We start from the raw sequence: 15,791 nt of genomic DNA on the forward strand, positions 1-15,791 counted from the left end.
AATAAAATAACAGAATCCAACCCATTTTTTCCATCCCATTTAAAATTTTTTTTAATAGATTCCCAGCTTATGATTAAAGCTGTTGCGGAATAATTTGCCTTAACAAGTGAATTGTGCTAAATGTGAACTGTTACAATATGTCAATATTAAGACTCCAGACTCCATTAAATGGCACTGACACTGATAAAGCTGCACTTTATACCAATCTAAACTAACTTTTTATTTGAAACAACAGTGAACATTAATGGTTTTGTATGAAAAAACACAATACTACTAATATCCCAGTTGCAAAATCATAAGGGTCTGTGCAACTTTGGTTCATCTGGACACAGAAGATCTGACTCAACAAATAAACAAACAGTTAGAACAACTATTGACAGAGACATTGTTCAATGTATGTGTGTTGAGCCCAGCTCGATATACACGTGTGGATCAATGTTCTCCTCTTATTCTCATCTACCTGGAGGGAACGGACGAGCCGAGGTCAGAGTATCCGTTGGTGCGGATCTCGTCGTCGGGGCAGGGGCTGCTGGGAATGTAGTCGGGCTCCTCGCCTTCACCGTAGTCCTCAAACTGCTCCTCGTTTAGGGAGGCCGAAGAACGCGTCGACAGGTCAGACGTTACCGAGACGCTCGTCTGAGGGCACCTGCAAAGTAAGGAGCCGAGATTTTTGGTGTCAGCATTGAGCTTGAAGTATTTATCACTTTATTATAAAGAAAACGGCAACAAAGGATTAAAAATCGTACTTCTCCCCAGGAAAAAAGAGGTCCCCTAGTGCGTCTTCTTTGTCCCCTGATCTGATCAGGCTGTCAGAGGTGTCTGACCCCTGGGTGCTTCCCACAGCGCTGTCTCTGTCCGACTCCCTCTCCCTGCCCTCGTCTGCCACCTCCTCCTCTGGCTCCTCCACCTCCTCCGGGAACAGCTGGCACTCAGGGACAAGGTCAGGATAGGCCCGTGTGCACATGATGACCGGACAACCCGGCTCCTTCTCACATCCCTGCGCAAACACACAAACAAACGTCCAACACATTTAATGCAGAGGCTAATGTACAGGGTTGACAGAAGTTGCTCCTTAAAACTCCACAGCCTGGCTGAAAGCAAACTTTCGCAATTGTTTAAATCAGATGCTGATGGTATCATCAGATTGTGGTGATACAAAAAACCCGAAAATGAAATGCATTAGAATAAAAAAGACGAGGGTACGATACAAAATGCAACATCAGTGCAGCAGCTGGCTAGTATTATCATTATGGAAACATTTCAGTCTTATATGTATACACACACAGACATACAGTATGTATACATATATACACATGTATATATTTACATACATACACACATATATATATATGTATATATATATATATGTATATATGTGTATATATATATATATATGTATATATATACACATATATACATATATATATACATATATATGTATATATATTTATATATATATATATACACATATATATATGTACACACACAGTATATGCACAAATACAAATGCACACATACATACACATTGGCAACTGTACCAGACTAGTGACATATGATGAATCAACAGAATTTCTGACTGCATGTAAAGACATAAACTGTTTTTTTTTTGCACATACAGTCAAAGCATGAGCATAAAACCTTTCAAAAGCAGAACAATATTATTCTAACACCACTACAAAAGGTGAGGGTGGGTGAGATTCACATGCTGCGAGCTGCACTTCAGACATTGTTAATTCCAATGGTTTTAACTGAGCTAAAGAGGATTCTGTCGTGAGGGGAATTTCCCATTTAATAAATTCCTTCACTGTGGGAAGGGTCTCAAGTTGGCATGGTGGGGGTTTGAAAGCCGTAAGGGGTGAAAGGGTAAGGGGTCAAAGGTCAGCAGCCCTACTCCATCTCATTTCACTCCTGAATGGCTCAGTTCTGGCCCCACGCCACGGAGAACAAGGACTTAACTCAGCAGGCCTGAGCGGCTGAGAGGTGGAGTCGGTACCGTGTGAGGTAGCAAGTCAGCGAAAGGCCGAGAAAGACTCTCCCACCTATTTACAGAAAAATGCACCTACCCAGTGAGCGGAGGAGATGGAGGAGCAAAGCCAAGAGGGAAAGAAAGAGGAACCCCAAACTCAGTGAGAGGCTGAGACAAGATGGGAGAGGAAAAGAGTTGAGGAAGACATAAATAAAAGGCAAAGGGATAAATACAAAATAGTCTGAGGTGGTGCTGGGCGGAACTTAACAGACGGAAGAGCTTGTGCCTAACCAAGGAGGCGTGTCTGCCGTGTGGATTTTAAAACATGATGTCACGCAAACAACAATCCTCGGCAAACGTTGTCGGGCTAAGGTTGCAGCCGCAGGAGGCAACACAAGCAACTTGCTGCGACACCTGAGCCGGAAACACGTCTTGGAATATCAAGAATGCATCATCCACTTCAGTGTGTAAGGTTACTGCTGGCAAAAAAAAACCCAAACCAAAACAACAGAAAAGACGAATGAGATGTTGCTTAAAAATGTGTTTTATCAAAGACGCCATTCCAAGGCAATTTACTGCAGTAACACCCAGTCATGCATGAAGTTGCAATAAAACACTTATTTATATCTCAATGTTATGTATATCATTTAACATAAATAATCCAAACTGTCCATAAGATGTAAACATTTTTGTTTTTCCTTTTTTACTCTATAAATATTTTATTTCTTTATAATGAATATTTTTTTCTTCTCTTTGCACTACATGTTGCTGGAATCATGTAAACTTTCCGAACGACGGATAAATAAAGGCATTCCATTCAATTCTAAAAAGAAAAATAATGGCATAAATTGTGAAATTGATCCGATTAATTTGAAAAATACCGTGCTATACTGCAAAACCAATATCACCCAGTGCTAGTCTGGGTTAAGTTAAGGTAGCATTTCATACAATCACTAAAGAGGCAGAGACTGAGATCTATCTACATCTATGGTGGCCTGAATAATGAAGTGCAAGCACCAGTTCAGCTCTGAATTTCTGCACCGCAGCAGAGAGCCAACATGGCTCAGGAGCTTTTGCCTTCCTGTTTTGCCTTCTACACGTGCTTCTCATTGACCTACAGCAACAAAATGTCAGGCAAGCAAGCTGGAAAAGACACCTAAAGGTTGTTTGCAATGTGGAAATGATGCTGATGATGGGTAGATTTAAGAACTATCCCAACATGTAGGTCAAATCTAAACGTGTATATTTACTACCACTTCCACCATTTGCAGCCATGACGCCATCATAAACTGCGTTTCCATGACCCCTACAATTGCGCAAAACCTAAATACCGCAATAAAAAACTGGTAATGGAAACAGCCTAACTTGAAAAAACTCTCAAATATGGCTAAAAGGTTTTGACACTGTCATGAGGGGGTTTTCAGACGTATCGATATAGAGCTATATCGCAAAAGCGTTTTTTTCTCATTTACACGTACGGGGTCACGTGACTAGTTGACTTGAAGTGAAAATGGCGCTTTATCTTTGGACGGAGGAGGAGACGGAATATTTTTTACAAGTAATCAAAGAGAAACACAACAACCAACATATGCAAACGTAATGCACATAAAATCTCGCGCATTCAAATCGCAATTGTACTTTGTCGAAATTTTAGAAATATCTCTTTTATTTTGTAAAACCTGTAATGGAAAGGCAGCGACAGTGGGAGCAGTGCAGCAGCTGGCAGACCTTGGATTTATTCTGAAGACTCATCATGAACAGGTTTTTGTTGATCTTTGTTCAGGTAGGAGAACGTCAGAGGCTCAGAGTCACGTGTTTAGGAACAGATATCGTCATTGAGGAAGTTCATTAGCCCGTTTATGACGCTGGTCATTTCAAACAAACACACCCACGGAACAACACGACCCAGGGGACGCCTGTGTGAGGCTAATTAAGAGACGCCGTAGGAAAAAAACAGGGCACTTTCTGTGTTTACAGTGCAGTACATATATATAGACGTCGTCTGTGAGTCGGGTCCAGCTGCACAACAGCTTGCCGCCGCTAGCTGCCAAAACATGAGTCGGCAGAGTTCTCTCGTCGCCCGAGGAACAAACACAGCTATTCTGCTGGTGGCTCTGAAAGGAGGAAAACAAATTTGACTTCTGCTTTTTTTTTCTTTTTCTTTTTCTTTTTTTTATACTGCAGCAGCTCTGCCAGGAACCTGATACGCCTCCATATCACCCTTCAGCCGAAATGTATTTTGTTTTGTTTTTGTTAGTTTTTTTTTTGACTGGTATTACAGTTCAAGTGGTGAACATTTGATAACATCAGTGACATTAACAGAAATATAAAAAAGTACAAAAGTACAACATTATTTATCATCATTGTATTAATTAATATTTCTTGTATCATATAAAGCACATACTATATTAGTATAAAGAGGAGAAGACTCACTAATGACTCATTCAAGTTTATCAAAAATGTTTTTCACATTGTATAAAATTAAATTGTGTTTAACAGAGATAATACTAAACTATTTTCCCTGCTAGTTTTGTCCAGAGATTATTATATTTTTTGCAATTTTTATTCTTCAGCTGAGACGACAGAGTGACAGGACAGATTCTCCAAGATTCTCTATCTAGTTTTGCATTGCGCACGCATGCCGTAGCACAAGATTTGAGATTAAATGAAGTCTGATTTCTCCACGAGAGTGCCGCTGCAGGGCCTGACCTAGTTAAAAAGCAGACATCCGATCAGTTCTTTCCTGCTCGTCTTCCTTTTCACCCAGGTGAGTCAACGGCCTGAGCGGGAAGGAGGAATGAAAAGTCACTTCTGGTTTGTTACGAGAAATGTGGGTTAAATAAACTGGCCGTGTTGTGCTGTTGCGGTCATTGTGTGGGGGATCTGATTAGGTTAATATCTACATGCGAGTCAATGAGTCCTATCGTGTCCCTGTTCGACTTCGCTTGTTTACTGAATCATGTGTGATAGATTAAGTACACTTGATTACATCATATAGGATTAAAAAAAACATGTTGTTTGTATGTATTCAATATGTTTGTATTGAAAATCCAAGTCAGGCATGTGGAAATTGATTGATCTGATTGTCCAGCAACAATAGAAGCGGGTGAGACGGAGAGTAAGGTAAAGTATGAGACACAAAACTAGGACCAGTCTGGACGTAACAGGAACGGTTAAGCTCGGAGACTCGTCGAGTACACGCTGAGGGTGGATGAACGTGAAAAAGTGAGGTTGTACATGTACATCGGCTCTACCATCCATATACTGATAGAAAGCAGGGAGGGGGGAAATTAAAATCTGTTGAAGCCATTTACAGAAGGGACACATGTTCTGCTAAGACCTGTGCAACACTTTGTAAATCTGTTTGAGGGGAATGCAAAAGAACTTGATTCTTCACTAAGTTCAGTTAAGCCTATTTGCAAAGTCAGATCTGTAGCCGGGGTTACCAGGACCTTTTACCGCAATCCTGAAACTCAGCAAGCAGACTAATGTATTTGTCCCGGACAACAGTACACTTATTATGCAATACGGCCAAAGATCACCGTCGGAACTGGGGAGCGCAAACTGTCACTCAAATAACACTGATTGAAATAAGGCAGATTTGTTTTTTGACTATTAGGTACAATGTCCAGCAACGCAAATTGCCAAACGGCCAATCACATGGCAGCCACTCAGTGCATTTAGACGTGGTGAGGACAACTCACAACTGAGGGTCAAAGTGCGCATCAGAATTAGGCAGAAAGGGGACTGAAGTGACTCGGCCCTAAAAAGGAGGTCGGGGAGCAGCGGGTCTGTGTTACAGAAAGGCTTGCAAAAGAAGAGTTGAGACAGTGTGGCAAGAAGTGCCACAAGACAAAATGTACAAAATACATTTTCAGAGCCAGTACTGAGATCATAAACCAATAAAGACTTGTGATAAGATATTCTTTGTTACAACGGTTGTTCTCAGAAACTCAAAGTCTACTCAAATCAACACTGCACCACCACCTCCGTCTACTGTATTCCCTCCCAACAGTGGGCGAGTGACGAGATGTGAAGCTGTGATGAAAAGTCAATTTTAGCTGCACATGAGCTTATCTGAAGGAAAGTTTAAAAAAGAAATGTGGGGACTTTTGCAAGAGGGAGAAGGGGATTATCTTCTTTTACTATTTGCTTATCTCTTCTGAGTGATGCAAAAGAAATTCATGTATTTTGCACTTGAAAAAGGCAATTTAACCACCGTGTACTGTTGTAAATGAACAAAAAGCGCAGCAACAGTAAACACACAGGAACAATCAGAGGGTGCGTTCGATCCCACGCAATTAGGAGAACTAATTAGGCTCAGAGCAGCGTTCAATCTGAGAGCCATCAGACGCTTTAACTCATGATCAGGTGCAACATCAGGCAGGGCTGCTCCCCTCTTATAGGAAGAGACTGCCTCTCTGTCCAACCCTCCTCACAGCCATCAGTCCCTGCTGAGAGTCAATACCCCTTTCATGCTGAACAAGTCATTAATCAGCCCCTCTGGCACACAGGAGAACTAAAAGGTGACCACGCAACTCAAAGCTCTCACAGCTCTGAAAATAAAATAAAGGAATAGAAGGCTGCAGACCACGACTTGATAAGATTTGGTTTTGCTGATGATGCAGTAAACTGTTGTGATATCCATAACCCATGTTGTTGCTCGCAGAACAAGACCCATTGCTAACATGCAATGGGTCTTGTTCACAAAACCCATTGCATGAACACACACGGGCATCACTCTGCTTTAAGCCCACTATACAGGCTTGATTCTCAAATAGCTGCTTGTTTCCATTAAAAAACAAACAAAAAATAACAACAAAAGAAAGAAAGACAGGACGGAGGCCATGCAATGCGTCAGCACCACATTATTTTTCTTTGAGTTTGCACACAAACAAATATCAGCGGTGAGCATTTTGGAAGCATGTCAAGCAGCGTGAGTGTATTTTGGACGGTGAGCGTGACTGAGCAACATAGTTGCTGTTGTGCAAATAGAAACACAGATTTGGCTGTTTAAAAAAAGGTTTCTTCCTGGTTTCTTTTGCGGTGTGACTATTGTCGCACAAAAAAACCCCAAAACAAAACAAAAAAATCTCCTTGCTGCCCCGATGCCTAACAAGTGCTGTGCAACAGAGAAGGCCGGACCGAAGGAAGACGGAGTGCTGAGGCCTGAGGGGAGAGACGAGCGGATACATGAATTGACACCGCCCGCATCGATCCACGCTGATGAAGCTGAGATTCAATGTGAGTCGGCAGAGGAGAGGGACGACGGCGATAGCAGGCGAATGATGAAAAGACTGAAAAAATGGGGAGCGAAGTAAAGGCGAGATAGGAGCGAAAAATAACAATAAGACGAGACAGGCGGAGGGAGGAGACGGCGCTCTCTGTGTTTGTCAGTCTGAGCTCCAGAGATGAGAGGGGCTTCGCTGCAGAGCCTTCCCAGCTTCCCCTCCCTCCTCTCCCCCCTCCTCCCCTCTAAGCCCCGAGGCTCTTTAAAAGCTGCCGCCGCAGAAATATTCACCTATAAAGTGAATCATTTAAAGCCCCTCTGCCTCTGATACTCAGCAGTCTGACTGCAGCGAGTCTCAGATCTCACCAGCAGCTAACAAGCGGCGCTGGGAGAGGAGGGCGAAGGAGGCTTTGCCAGAGGAGAAGGGCCATCGAGTTCACAGGAGCCCCGGTGATTAACCGCCGCCTCCATTTGTCATCCGAGTTCCGACGTTTCATCATCCAAACCTCTCGACGTCGAGATTAGATGTTTTGTTTCTAATATAGCATGCTGATGACGGAATACTTTGTGCTTTGAATTTGAAGGTTCGAAGAACTTGAACGTCGTTAGTATTTTCTGATGCTGACATAAAATCAGTTCACATGCACCTCACAGACAAACTGATGCTATTGACCAATATTACTGTGGTCAGACAATTTGATTAGGGTCAAACATACAAGAGGTCACACCAGCTGTGACTTTCCATCCAAACTCGAATGCTTTCAAAAGAGGGTTTAAGCTCCATACAGTGTGCAGCGTCATCTGATTTGACATGACTAACCACAATAACTAACATACTTTAAAAGGATTCTAATATCATGTAAAATTCACTTTACCAATGTTTTATGTATAACAACATATACATCCAGACTGCAAAACAGCTGTTGCTGTACAACAAATAATCTGTTTTAGAAAGACGCTCAAGCTGGGTATTTTTGCAGAAGGCAGTAAACAGAGGGCTAATTAGGTTTAATACAGTAAATCTATAGAGTCACTGGGTAATTAATCATGCAAGGCTGCTGCACTGGAGTCTGGTATGAAAATGGTCTTCATATTAGCTCACAAATCTTCTCTATTTGCAAATATGGATGTGGCAATAAATACTGCAAACTTGCTCACTGCACGCACAGCACTGCAGTCACATTTTCTATGCCAAAAGTGTAGGTAGGAGACCTTTGAGACACACAAATACACACACCACCCCAAAAACATCTACTTTTGTTCTCTGCTCGCGGAGTCGGTGGAAATAGTGAAACATTATCACCACTTGCGCACTTGGTGTTTCAATCGCACACATATTAGTTTCAACCTGAGTCAGAAGGGGAACAGGTTGCTACTTGGATTACCTGGAATGCTGCACAGAACAAAGGGCAAAGTAGGGAGGGACTGGAACCTCACACGAGACACGGTGCAGACACTGAATGAAACTGGGATTAGATTCTCTCACAAATCCCCAGAACTGTGTGTGCTGTGGTTTGCTGCTCCGGTTCAGCACAGAAAGAGCTTTAGTTCAGTTCTGGAAGTCACACCTGGATCTTTGGCCACTCAACTCACCAATTCTCTTCAAATCACTTGGTGAAACTGAGTGTGGTAATAATAATAATAATGATAATAATAATGATAATAATAATAATAATAATAATAATAATAATAATAATAATAATAATAATAATAATAATGATGATGATGATGATGATGATGACAATAATAATAATAATAATAATAATAATAATAATAATAATAATGATAATAATAATTCATACATATGCATTTTGTCATAGTTTAAGATGACTCTTTTACTTAATGTTCTTAAACAGAAAAGACATTTTTCTGTGTTTTATTTAAATCTGTATCTTTCCTCATAAAGTATTCTCAGCCATATTTCGTTGTCTGTAATGCTATATATATACTTACTACTATTAGTATCAGTACTATAGCTAAATCACTAAGATGACTATTTTCAATACCATGGGAATAATGTAACATATGAGCAAAGAGACAGGTGATTTAAGGATGACTCAAACCCTTTGCAGAGTTTTATATTGAGACTAACCGAGTGTGAAGTGAAGAGGCGGCTACAAACTAATAGATGTTTACAAATTGTTGCCGTCATGACTGTTGCGAACCGTTTAGCACGTGTGGGTGTGCATCCATAAAAGGCGGCTAAACTAGGAGAACCTGAAATACATTCTTTGATTCTAAGCAATTATGTTCCATTAGGTGCTTGCGCCTCCAGATCAGTGTGTTCATTGTACTTTTAATAACAAACAATTCATCTTTACAGTTTTAAAATATGGGCCTGCGACAAGTGTTGCACAGTGAAGCTGCACACTCAGTCAAAACATATTTGCTGAAGGGCATTTTGGGAGACAAAAGAAATCCTCATTACGCTCAGAAGGTGAATTAAAGTCATATCACACTTTTCCGGACACGGCGTGCACACATCATCAACTGGTCGGTGAGGGCAGAGGAAACTAGACGGAAAAGGGGCACTGATTTGTGAAGCTGAAAACCCAACCTGAGGTCAAAAGTTTGCAGTTGTGCCAAAGCATAATTAAAAGAGATTGTCCCATCAACAGAAAGGTAGGTGTGTTTGTGCGCGCATGTGTGTGTGTGTGCGGTGTGAGGAGCGGTTCATTTGTCCGTTTGCCCACAGGGTGTCAACTGCTCGCTCTCGACTTTGTTTGACAAGTGCTTACAGAGTGTTTGAACTTAACAAGCTACTGCTTCAACCACACGGGGCGTGTAGCACTGACAAACGTCCCATTCCACAGGTTTATATCCTCAGATATCTGGTTTTGTCTGTGAAAGGTGTATATTTCATGGTAAATAGCAAGTACCTTTTTTTTTTTTAAGACAAGTTGATTTTTTTTTTTTTTACATGAGACGTCTGAGTCAGGGTCCCGTGAACAATCAATCATGGATTTCATCTTCTGGGAAAAGGCTCCTTGTTATGACTAACATACACACACACACACACACACACACACACACACACACCTCAGTTTTTTGTGTTCAGCTTCCTGGATGTGTCAAATGTGTCTCAAAACTCATGTCCGGTGACGACAAAACAGCGCGAAGCCCTGCAATATCTTTCTCTGGCATCACAAGTTCTCTTTTTCTTAAGCAGCTGTTGCGCAGCCCTTGCGTCCTTGTCAACAGGTGGTCAGGCCCCTGCCTTGCCACAGCTCAGTGGTGGGAGGTCAATCAAAATGTTAATAGAACCAGGGGAGCTGCAGATATAGAGCAAAGCCTCAGCTTCAGCCTAGCTTTGGCACTCAGAGGATTAACTCATCGACAATGTATGTTGTTGTTTTGTTTTTTAGAATATCTGCTTTGGAAGAAGGTCGACCTCAAGGGACATCAGAAAGAGTGGAAAAAAAAGAACAAAAAGGAACAGACTGTTGTAACTGCTGCAGATTAGTCTCCATTCACCCAGTACCAGATTAGCGCTAAAGCTAATCTAGTTATTCTAGTCCTGGTGTACACAATGTACGCTGTCAGAGACACCTGGCGTCGTGTCAACGTCTTTCAGGGAGACAAAGCAAGACATTATGATGACAAAACAACCGCTTCCATCACAAACGCGAAATGAACCTCGGGGAAAACCAAAACATTTCCCAGGGTTGGTTTGAGCCGTTCCAGTCGACAGGAGACTTCCTGTACGGCTAAAGAAGAGAAAATCTCATTATGTAATGTCCAGTCACAGACCAGGAGTATTCAAAACCACGACGGAGGCTGACGTGATGTGTCACAGCGGCGAGCCTCACAAAACAAATAAAGCTCGACTCGCTTTTGAAGGGCAAGTTTCTGTTGTGTTGTCATCAGCACATGACTGAACAAGCTGAAGCACCCGTCAGGTCAGCCGAGACAGAGCTTCAGATTCACATCCGGAAAACTTTATTTGTCCCATACATACGGGGCAATTCAGTTTACAATACAAGAATCACCCATTGGCCATACGACTCTAATGCTCAATTGTCAGTAAATCCGGTGAGCTTGACAGTTTCAAAACAACTGTTACAGTAACAAGAGTTTTAAGGGAAAACACATTTACGCCACTATGAGTCTTGTATTGTGTATACGGAACACCTGCTCGGGTCAAAACACAGTGCTGTTGTTACAGAACAAACTTGGCTATTTGACTGAACCATGACCCAAATAAACCCAACCTGACACTCTTTTGGGCTGCATTGAAAAACAAAAACAAAACAAAAACCTTCACCTCAAAGGCGTCTAAGCTGTCAATGCACTTGTATCAATGCGCGTGGCGGTTCTATTTCTTTTTCGCTCCTCCTGCACCTGGTCGAGCTAAATCTGTCCCGCTCCTGTCACCTCCGCCTGGTTCTTGAAAACCGTGAACTCCCAATTAATCGCATTAACATCAGGCAGATGCTGAGGTGTAACCAGCGAGCTAGCAGCAGCAGCAGCAGCAGCAGCAGGGACAGCGGCTGGCTGGCAGGGAAAGGCGGTCGGTCGGAGGGGGTGCTGATGAGAGGGGAGCGGATGGTGCAGCAGCGTGATGACACACACACACACACACACACACACACACACACACACACACACACACACACACACACACACACAGCTGAGGGAGGCGGACGGGTCAAACACATGCAAAACACTCACATTCAGGCTAAAAAGCCTGCGGGACAATGGGGCTTTGCCCACCCAGCCAGCCACCCAGCAACCAGAGGGGCGAACCCTCCTCTAAAAAACTGCCTCTGCTGCCTCACATCCCTGCGCCCCCCTCCCACCACCCTTCTCCCTGCGTAAGTCCGTCCACTGGTCTGCTCCCATTCTGTCAAGTGTCCTTTCATCATGCCCACTTTCCGGATGGCTGACTGCGGGCTGCAGGGTGCAGGGTGCAGGCTGCGGGCTGCGCTCTTACCCGGCTCGCTAGTGAGGGAAGTCCATGGTGTCCACCGGCCGAGCCCTGGTCCGCTGAACTCATCCGCCGTGCGCCCTGCCTTCCCAAAAGGGCTGTACGCGAAACACACTTAACGCAGGCGCAGGTGTTTTTTTTTTTCCCTCCCCCAGAAATCCTCAGAGTCCCCGGTGGTGGTGGTGGTGGTGGTGGTGGTGTTAGAATCCAAACAGAGGCGGAGGAGCGCTGCGGGATGGATCGTTCATCATGAGCCGGCTGCCGAGCTTCTCCTAGAAACGGTTTCTCTGTCCCACCCTCTCTCTCTCCCTCTCTCTCTCTCTCTCTATCTCTCTCTCTCCCTCTCTCTCCCTGTTACGCACAGACTCACAAACACACGCGCGCGCGCACACACGCACGCACACAAACACAACCACAGACTTTGAACTTCACACCCTAGCACACTTTCCCTCGCCGCTGACTGGCTGCTTGGTTCGCCGGCTGACTCGCGTTCGTGCGCGCACACGCACGCACGCACACGGGGTTGGGTTGGGAGGGTGGGGGGAGCTCAGATCAGGCAACAGTTGTTGAATTCATGGCCCCGCCTCCTTCCCCCAGCAACCCCGCCCCTCCTCACGGACGGTTGCTTAGCGACTGGCTTGTGTGGGCGGAGCCAGAGAGAGTCCTCACATTGCTGCACACTCACTCGGGCTGTATTAGCATGTGAAGCCCAGCCTGCTGCTGAGTCTGAAGAGGAGGCCTGTGTGGGAGGTGACGGCTGCCACTTGCATTCTCAGTGTCTCACCTTTGTGTGTGTGTGTTTCTAGTGACGCAGCAGTTTCACATGTTCAACTCAAGGGAGAGCTACGTTTCCATCACAGTTTTTCGCAAAATAAAAGCGATATTTCTAAAATTTCGAGAAATTACGATTGTATTTTGCAGGTGTTTCCATTGAATGGTGTGAAGCGCGTAAGCCGTAATTAAAGTCGTCAAATGTCGACCCGTGAGACCCCATTTTGAGGAGGATGGAGGTACAAAATTCCTTACATAAATGTGCATTTTAATAATAATAATAATAATAATAATAATAATAATAATAATAATAATAATAATAATAACTTGGATTTATATAGTGCTTTTCATAACCCACAAGAATGGTTGTCATGTTTTTCTCTTTGATTACTTGTAAAACATTCTGTCTCCTCCTCCATCCAAACGTAACGCACCATTTTCACTTTAAGTCAACTGGTCACGTGACCCGTACGTCACGTCCGCAGATGTGGAAATGCGAAAAAAGTGTTTCCGTGACACTTTTGCGATATACCTCTATATGGATACGTCTGGAAAAACCACCTCACGAGAGAGTAAAAGCCTTTGGGAAGGTTATAGGTTGAAGGTAGAAGTGTCAGGACAAAGGCCAAAAATGAAATGATCCACTTGAACGTGTGTTTATAGGAGTTTTTTGGCAGTGTTCCGGACAAATACTTCTTACTTCTCAACAAGAAAGTTAAAGGGGGGCAATTTAGAAATTTTGGATGATAAAATGAAATGTTGAAAGAATATATATTTTGTCTTTGTCAGTGGCCTAATGTTACTGCTGTCCTACTTTCCTTTGCGGGACCTGTGCACCGTATGGTGGAAACATAAATCACAACCTCTACTGCCATCACAAGAATTCCCACAGCTCTCACAGCTCTGGCTGAAACACAAGGAGATGGATGAGAGTCTCTGTTTTCTTTTTATCTGCTGCTGTTTTTGTCCTCTTCTTTAACCAACATGTAAGTGTAAACCACTAACAACTGCACTGGGCTGCTGGAATGAACTGACATTGTACTGTACCCATTAAATCATTACACACTGTATATGCAGATATTCAAATGGCAAATTGCCTTCAGGTTTTCAGTACTTAATGCATTATTTTAGCAGTTATACTCAGGCGTCCCTGACAAAAGCTTATCGCTGACAAGCCAAAATCTAATGCCGACATGGAAATGTCAGGGTGTATTGTTCTTGCTCTATCCATGTCCTTTTATCTTCAAACCTGTCCACATATTTCCAGTGTTTCTGTGACTCACACTCAGAATGTCAGCTGATCAAACGGTCTTATGTAAAGGTGTCAAAGGGGGCTCGTAAATTCTGAAGATCTATTTCTTTTTCACACAGCTGAGGAAAATACAGGTTTGGTTTACACAGAGTGGGTGAAATGAGACCTAACTGTGTAGAAAGGAATGCAGCCTTTTAAGAGTGGCCATTGTCCCTTCTTCTTCTTCTGGTTTCTTGCGCCGTCATTCCTCAGAGACGTTGGCAGGGCCTCAACCAATGGCCTCCGACTATTTGTTTACGTGCAATTTGTTGGAGGGTTGGCCTCCTTTCCCCTTTTGAAAGAAGCCATTTACAATTCTATTCATGTCTACCTGCTTCGTTAACAGCCCAGCACTGTTACAGGCTGAGGACTCCCCCCCCCCCCCAGGACGTGCTTCTACAAAGTGACGTCAGAGTTGTGTTCAGGGATCAACACAGCCAGTGTCATTACACCATATGGTTATCGCATTGTAGCAACAGGATGGGGAGAATTAAACGTGACGTGGCTTATTAGTGGCATCACGGCTAAACGTGCACTAATGAAACCTCAAGACGCACCTCACACCGTAGTGCAATGAACCACACAAAATGTTCCGTGATGCAGGGATCAGCTGAAGCGGCTCTGCGGGGATTGTGAAGCGGCTGCTCGGGTTCGCAATGCAGCAAGACAAACGACAGCAAAAGGGGGAGGGAGGGGTCGGACTAACAGGGAGCGAGGCAGAGGGGAGGCTCGGACAAAAAACCCCAACAAAACAAAGGGAAGATAGAGTTTTTCAGTGAAGGGAACAGGGGAGGGAAACCCTTCACAAAGCAGCTGATTTGTAGGTTGCTATTTTAGGCTGAGTGAGTGTGGAGGTGATAGCGTCTATAGATTTCACCCTCGGAGGGAGTCAGTCACTAAGGTGTGATTTACACTGCACGCCTTGACACCTAATTCTGATTTGTTGCCTCTCTCTTTCTATAAATAAATCTTTTTTTGACCGTCGACTTACTTCACTGCCTTTGAAAGTGACTTATGTCTGATGTATGGCTGCTTACATTTTCCTTACAGTTAGAAGTCAGTGGCGTAAAACAAAAAGCAAGGAGACTTTGCAATGGACCAATGTAAAACCCAGCTGCAGGCATGGAGCCAGCACCTTTGGGATTAAGCAAGAGCAAGAGACTACTGTGGATGGATGAAGATGAAACAAAATCAAAAGTCAAGTTTTAGCTATTTTTAGGCTAGCGAACATTTCTTTTTCTTTTTTTTTTTTTTTTAAAGGAAAGTCATGTTTTGTTTGGAATTTTTGTTCTTTAGATTGTTATGGGCACAGTGTGAGTTTGATGGAGCTGGACTGGTTGTGTTTAACAGCCATTCTGTCAGGCTTGGGAAGGGTCCCACGACATTAAAGAAGAAGAGAAAGTTACAAGCCCTCCGTGGAGTTTCAACTGCGTTTTATACAGTATGTGGCAGGACTCACAGTGCCACGGGATATCTGATCTGCTGCTTGGACATTGGGAGATATCAAAATCATATCCAGTTAATTTGCACATTTAAAGGAAGCTTGACTCTGATCACGCAGTTTCAACCTGCTGAAACATTCACAGCACAATTCTGATCTGTGCTA

General features: G+C 43.4%; 1 protein-coding gene across 3 annotated transcripts in view; it reads right to left on the reverse strand.

The window, feature by feature from the left end:
* rab11fip4b (RAB11 family interacting protein 4 (class II) b) overlaps positions 1-15,791 on the reverse strand; it is a 39,973-nt gene that overhangs the window by 9,798 nt on the left and 14,384 nt on the right. For 2 of the 3 annotated variants that reach the window (XM_076043261.1, XM_076043272.1), the window contains 2 exons: positions 747-997; positions 461-646 (listed from right to left, as the gene is read on the reverse strand). In XM_076043261.1, the coding sequence (XP_075899376.1) occupies positions 461-646; positions 747-964 (404 nt within the window). In that variant the 5' untranslated portion in view covers positions 965-997. Of the gene's footprint in view, positions 1-460; positions 647-746; positions 998-12,129; positions 12,633-15,791 lie in introns of those variants that run through there. The other variant, XM_076043253.1, reaches the window with a different exon arrangement.

The sequence above is a fragment of the Nelusetta ayraudi genome, unplaced genomic scaffold (genome assembly GCF_046127955.1).
Source record: "Nelusetta ayraudi isolate G7.1 ecotype Tasmania unplaced genomic scaffold, CSIRO-AGI_Nayr_v1 ptg000004l, whole genome shotgun sequence".
Classification (NCBI taxonomy): Eukaryota; Metazoa; Chordata; class Actinopteri; order Tetraodontiformes; family Monacanthidae; genus Nelusetta; species Nelusetta ayraudi.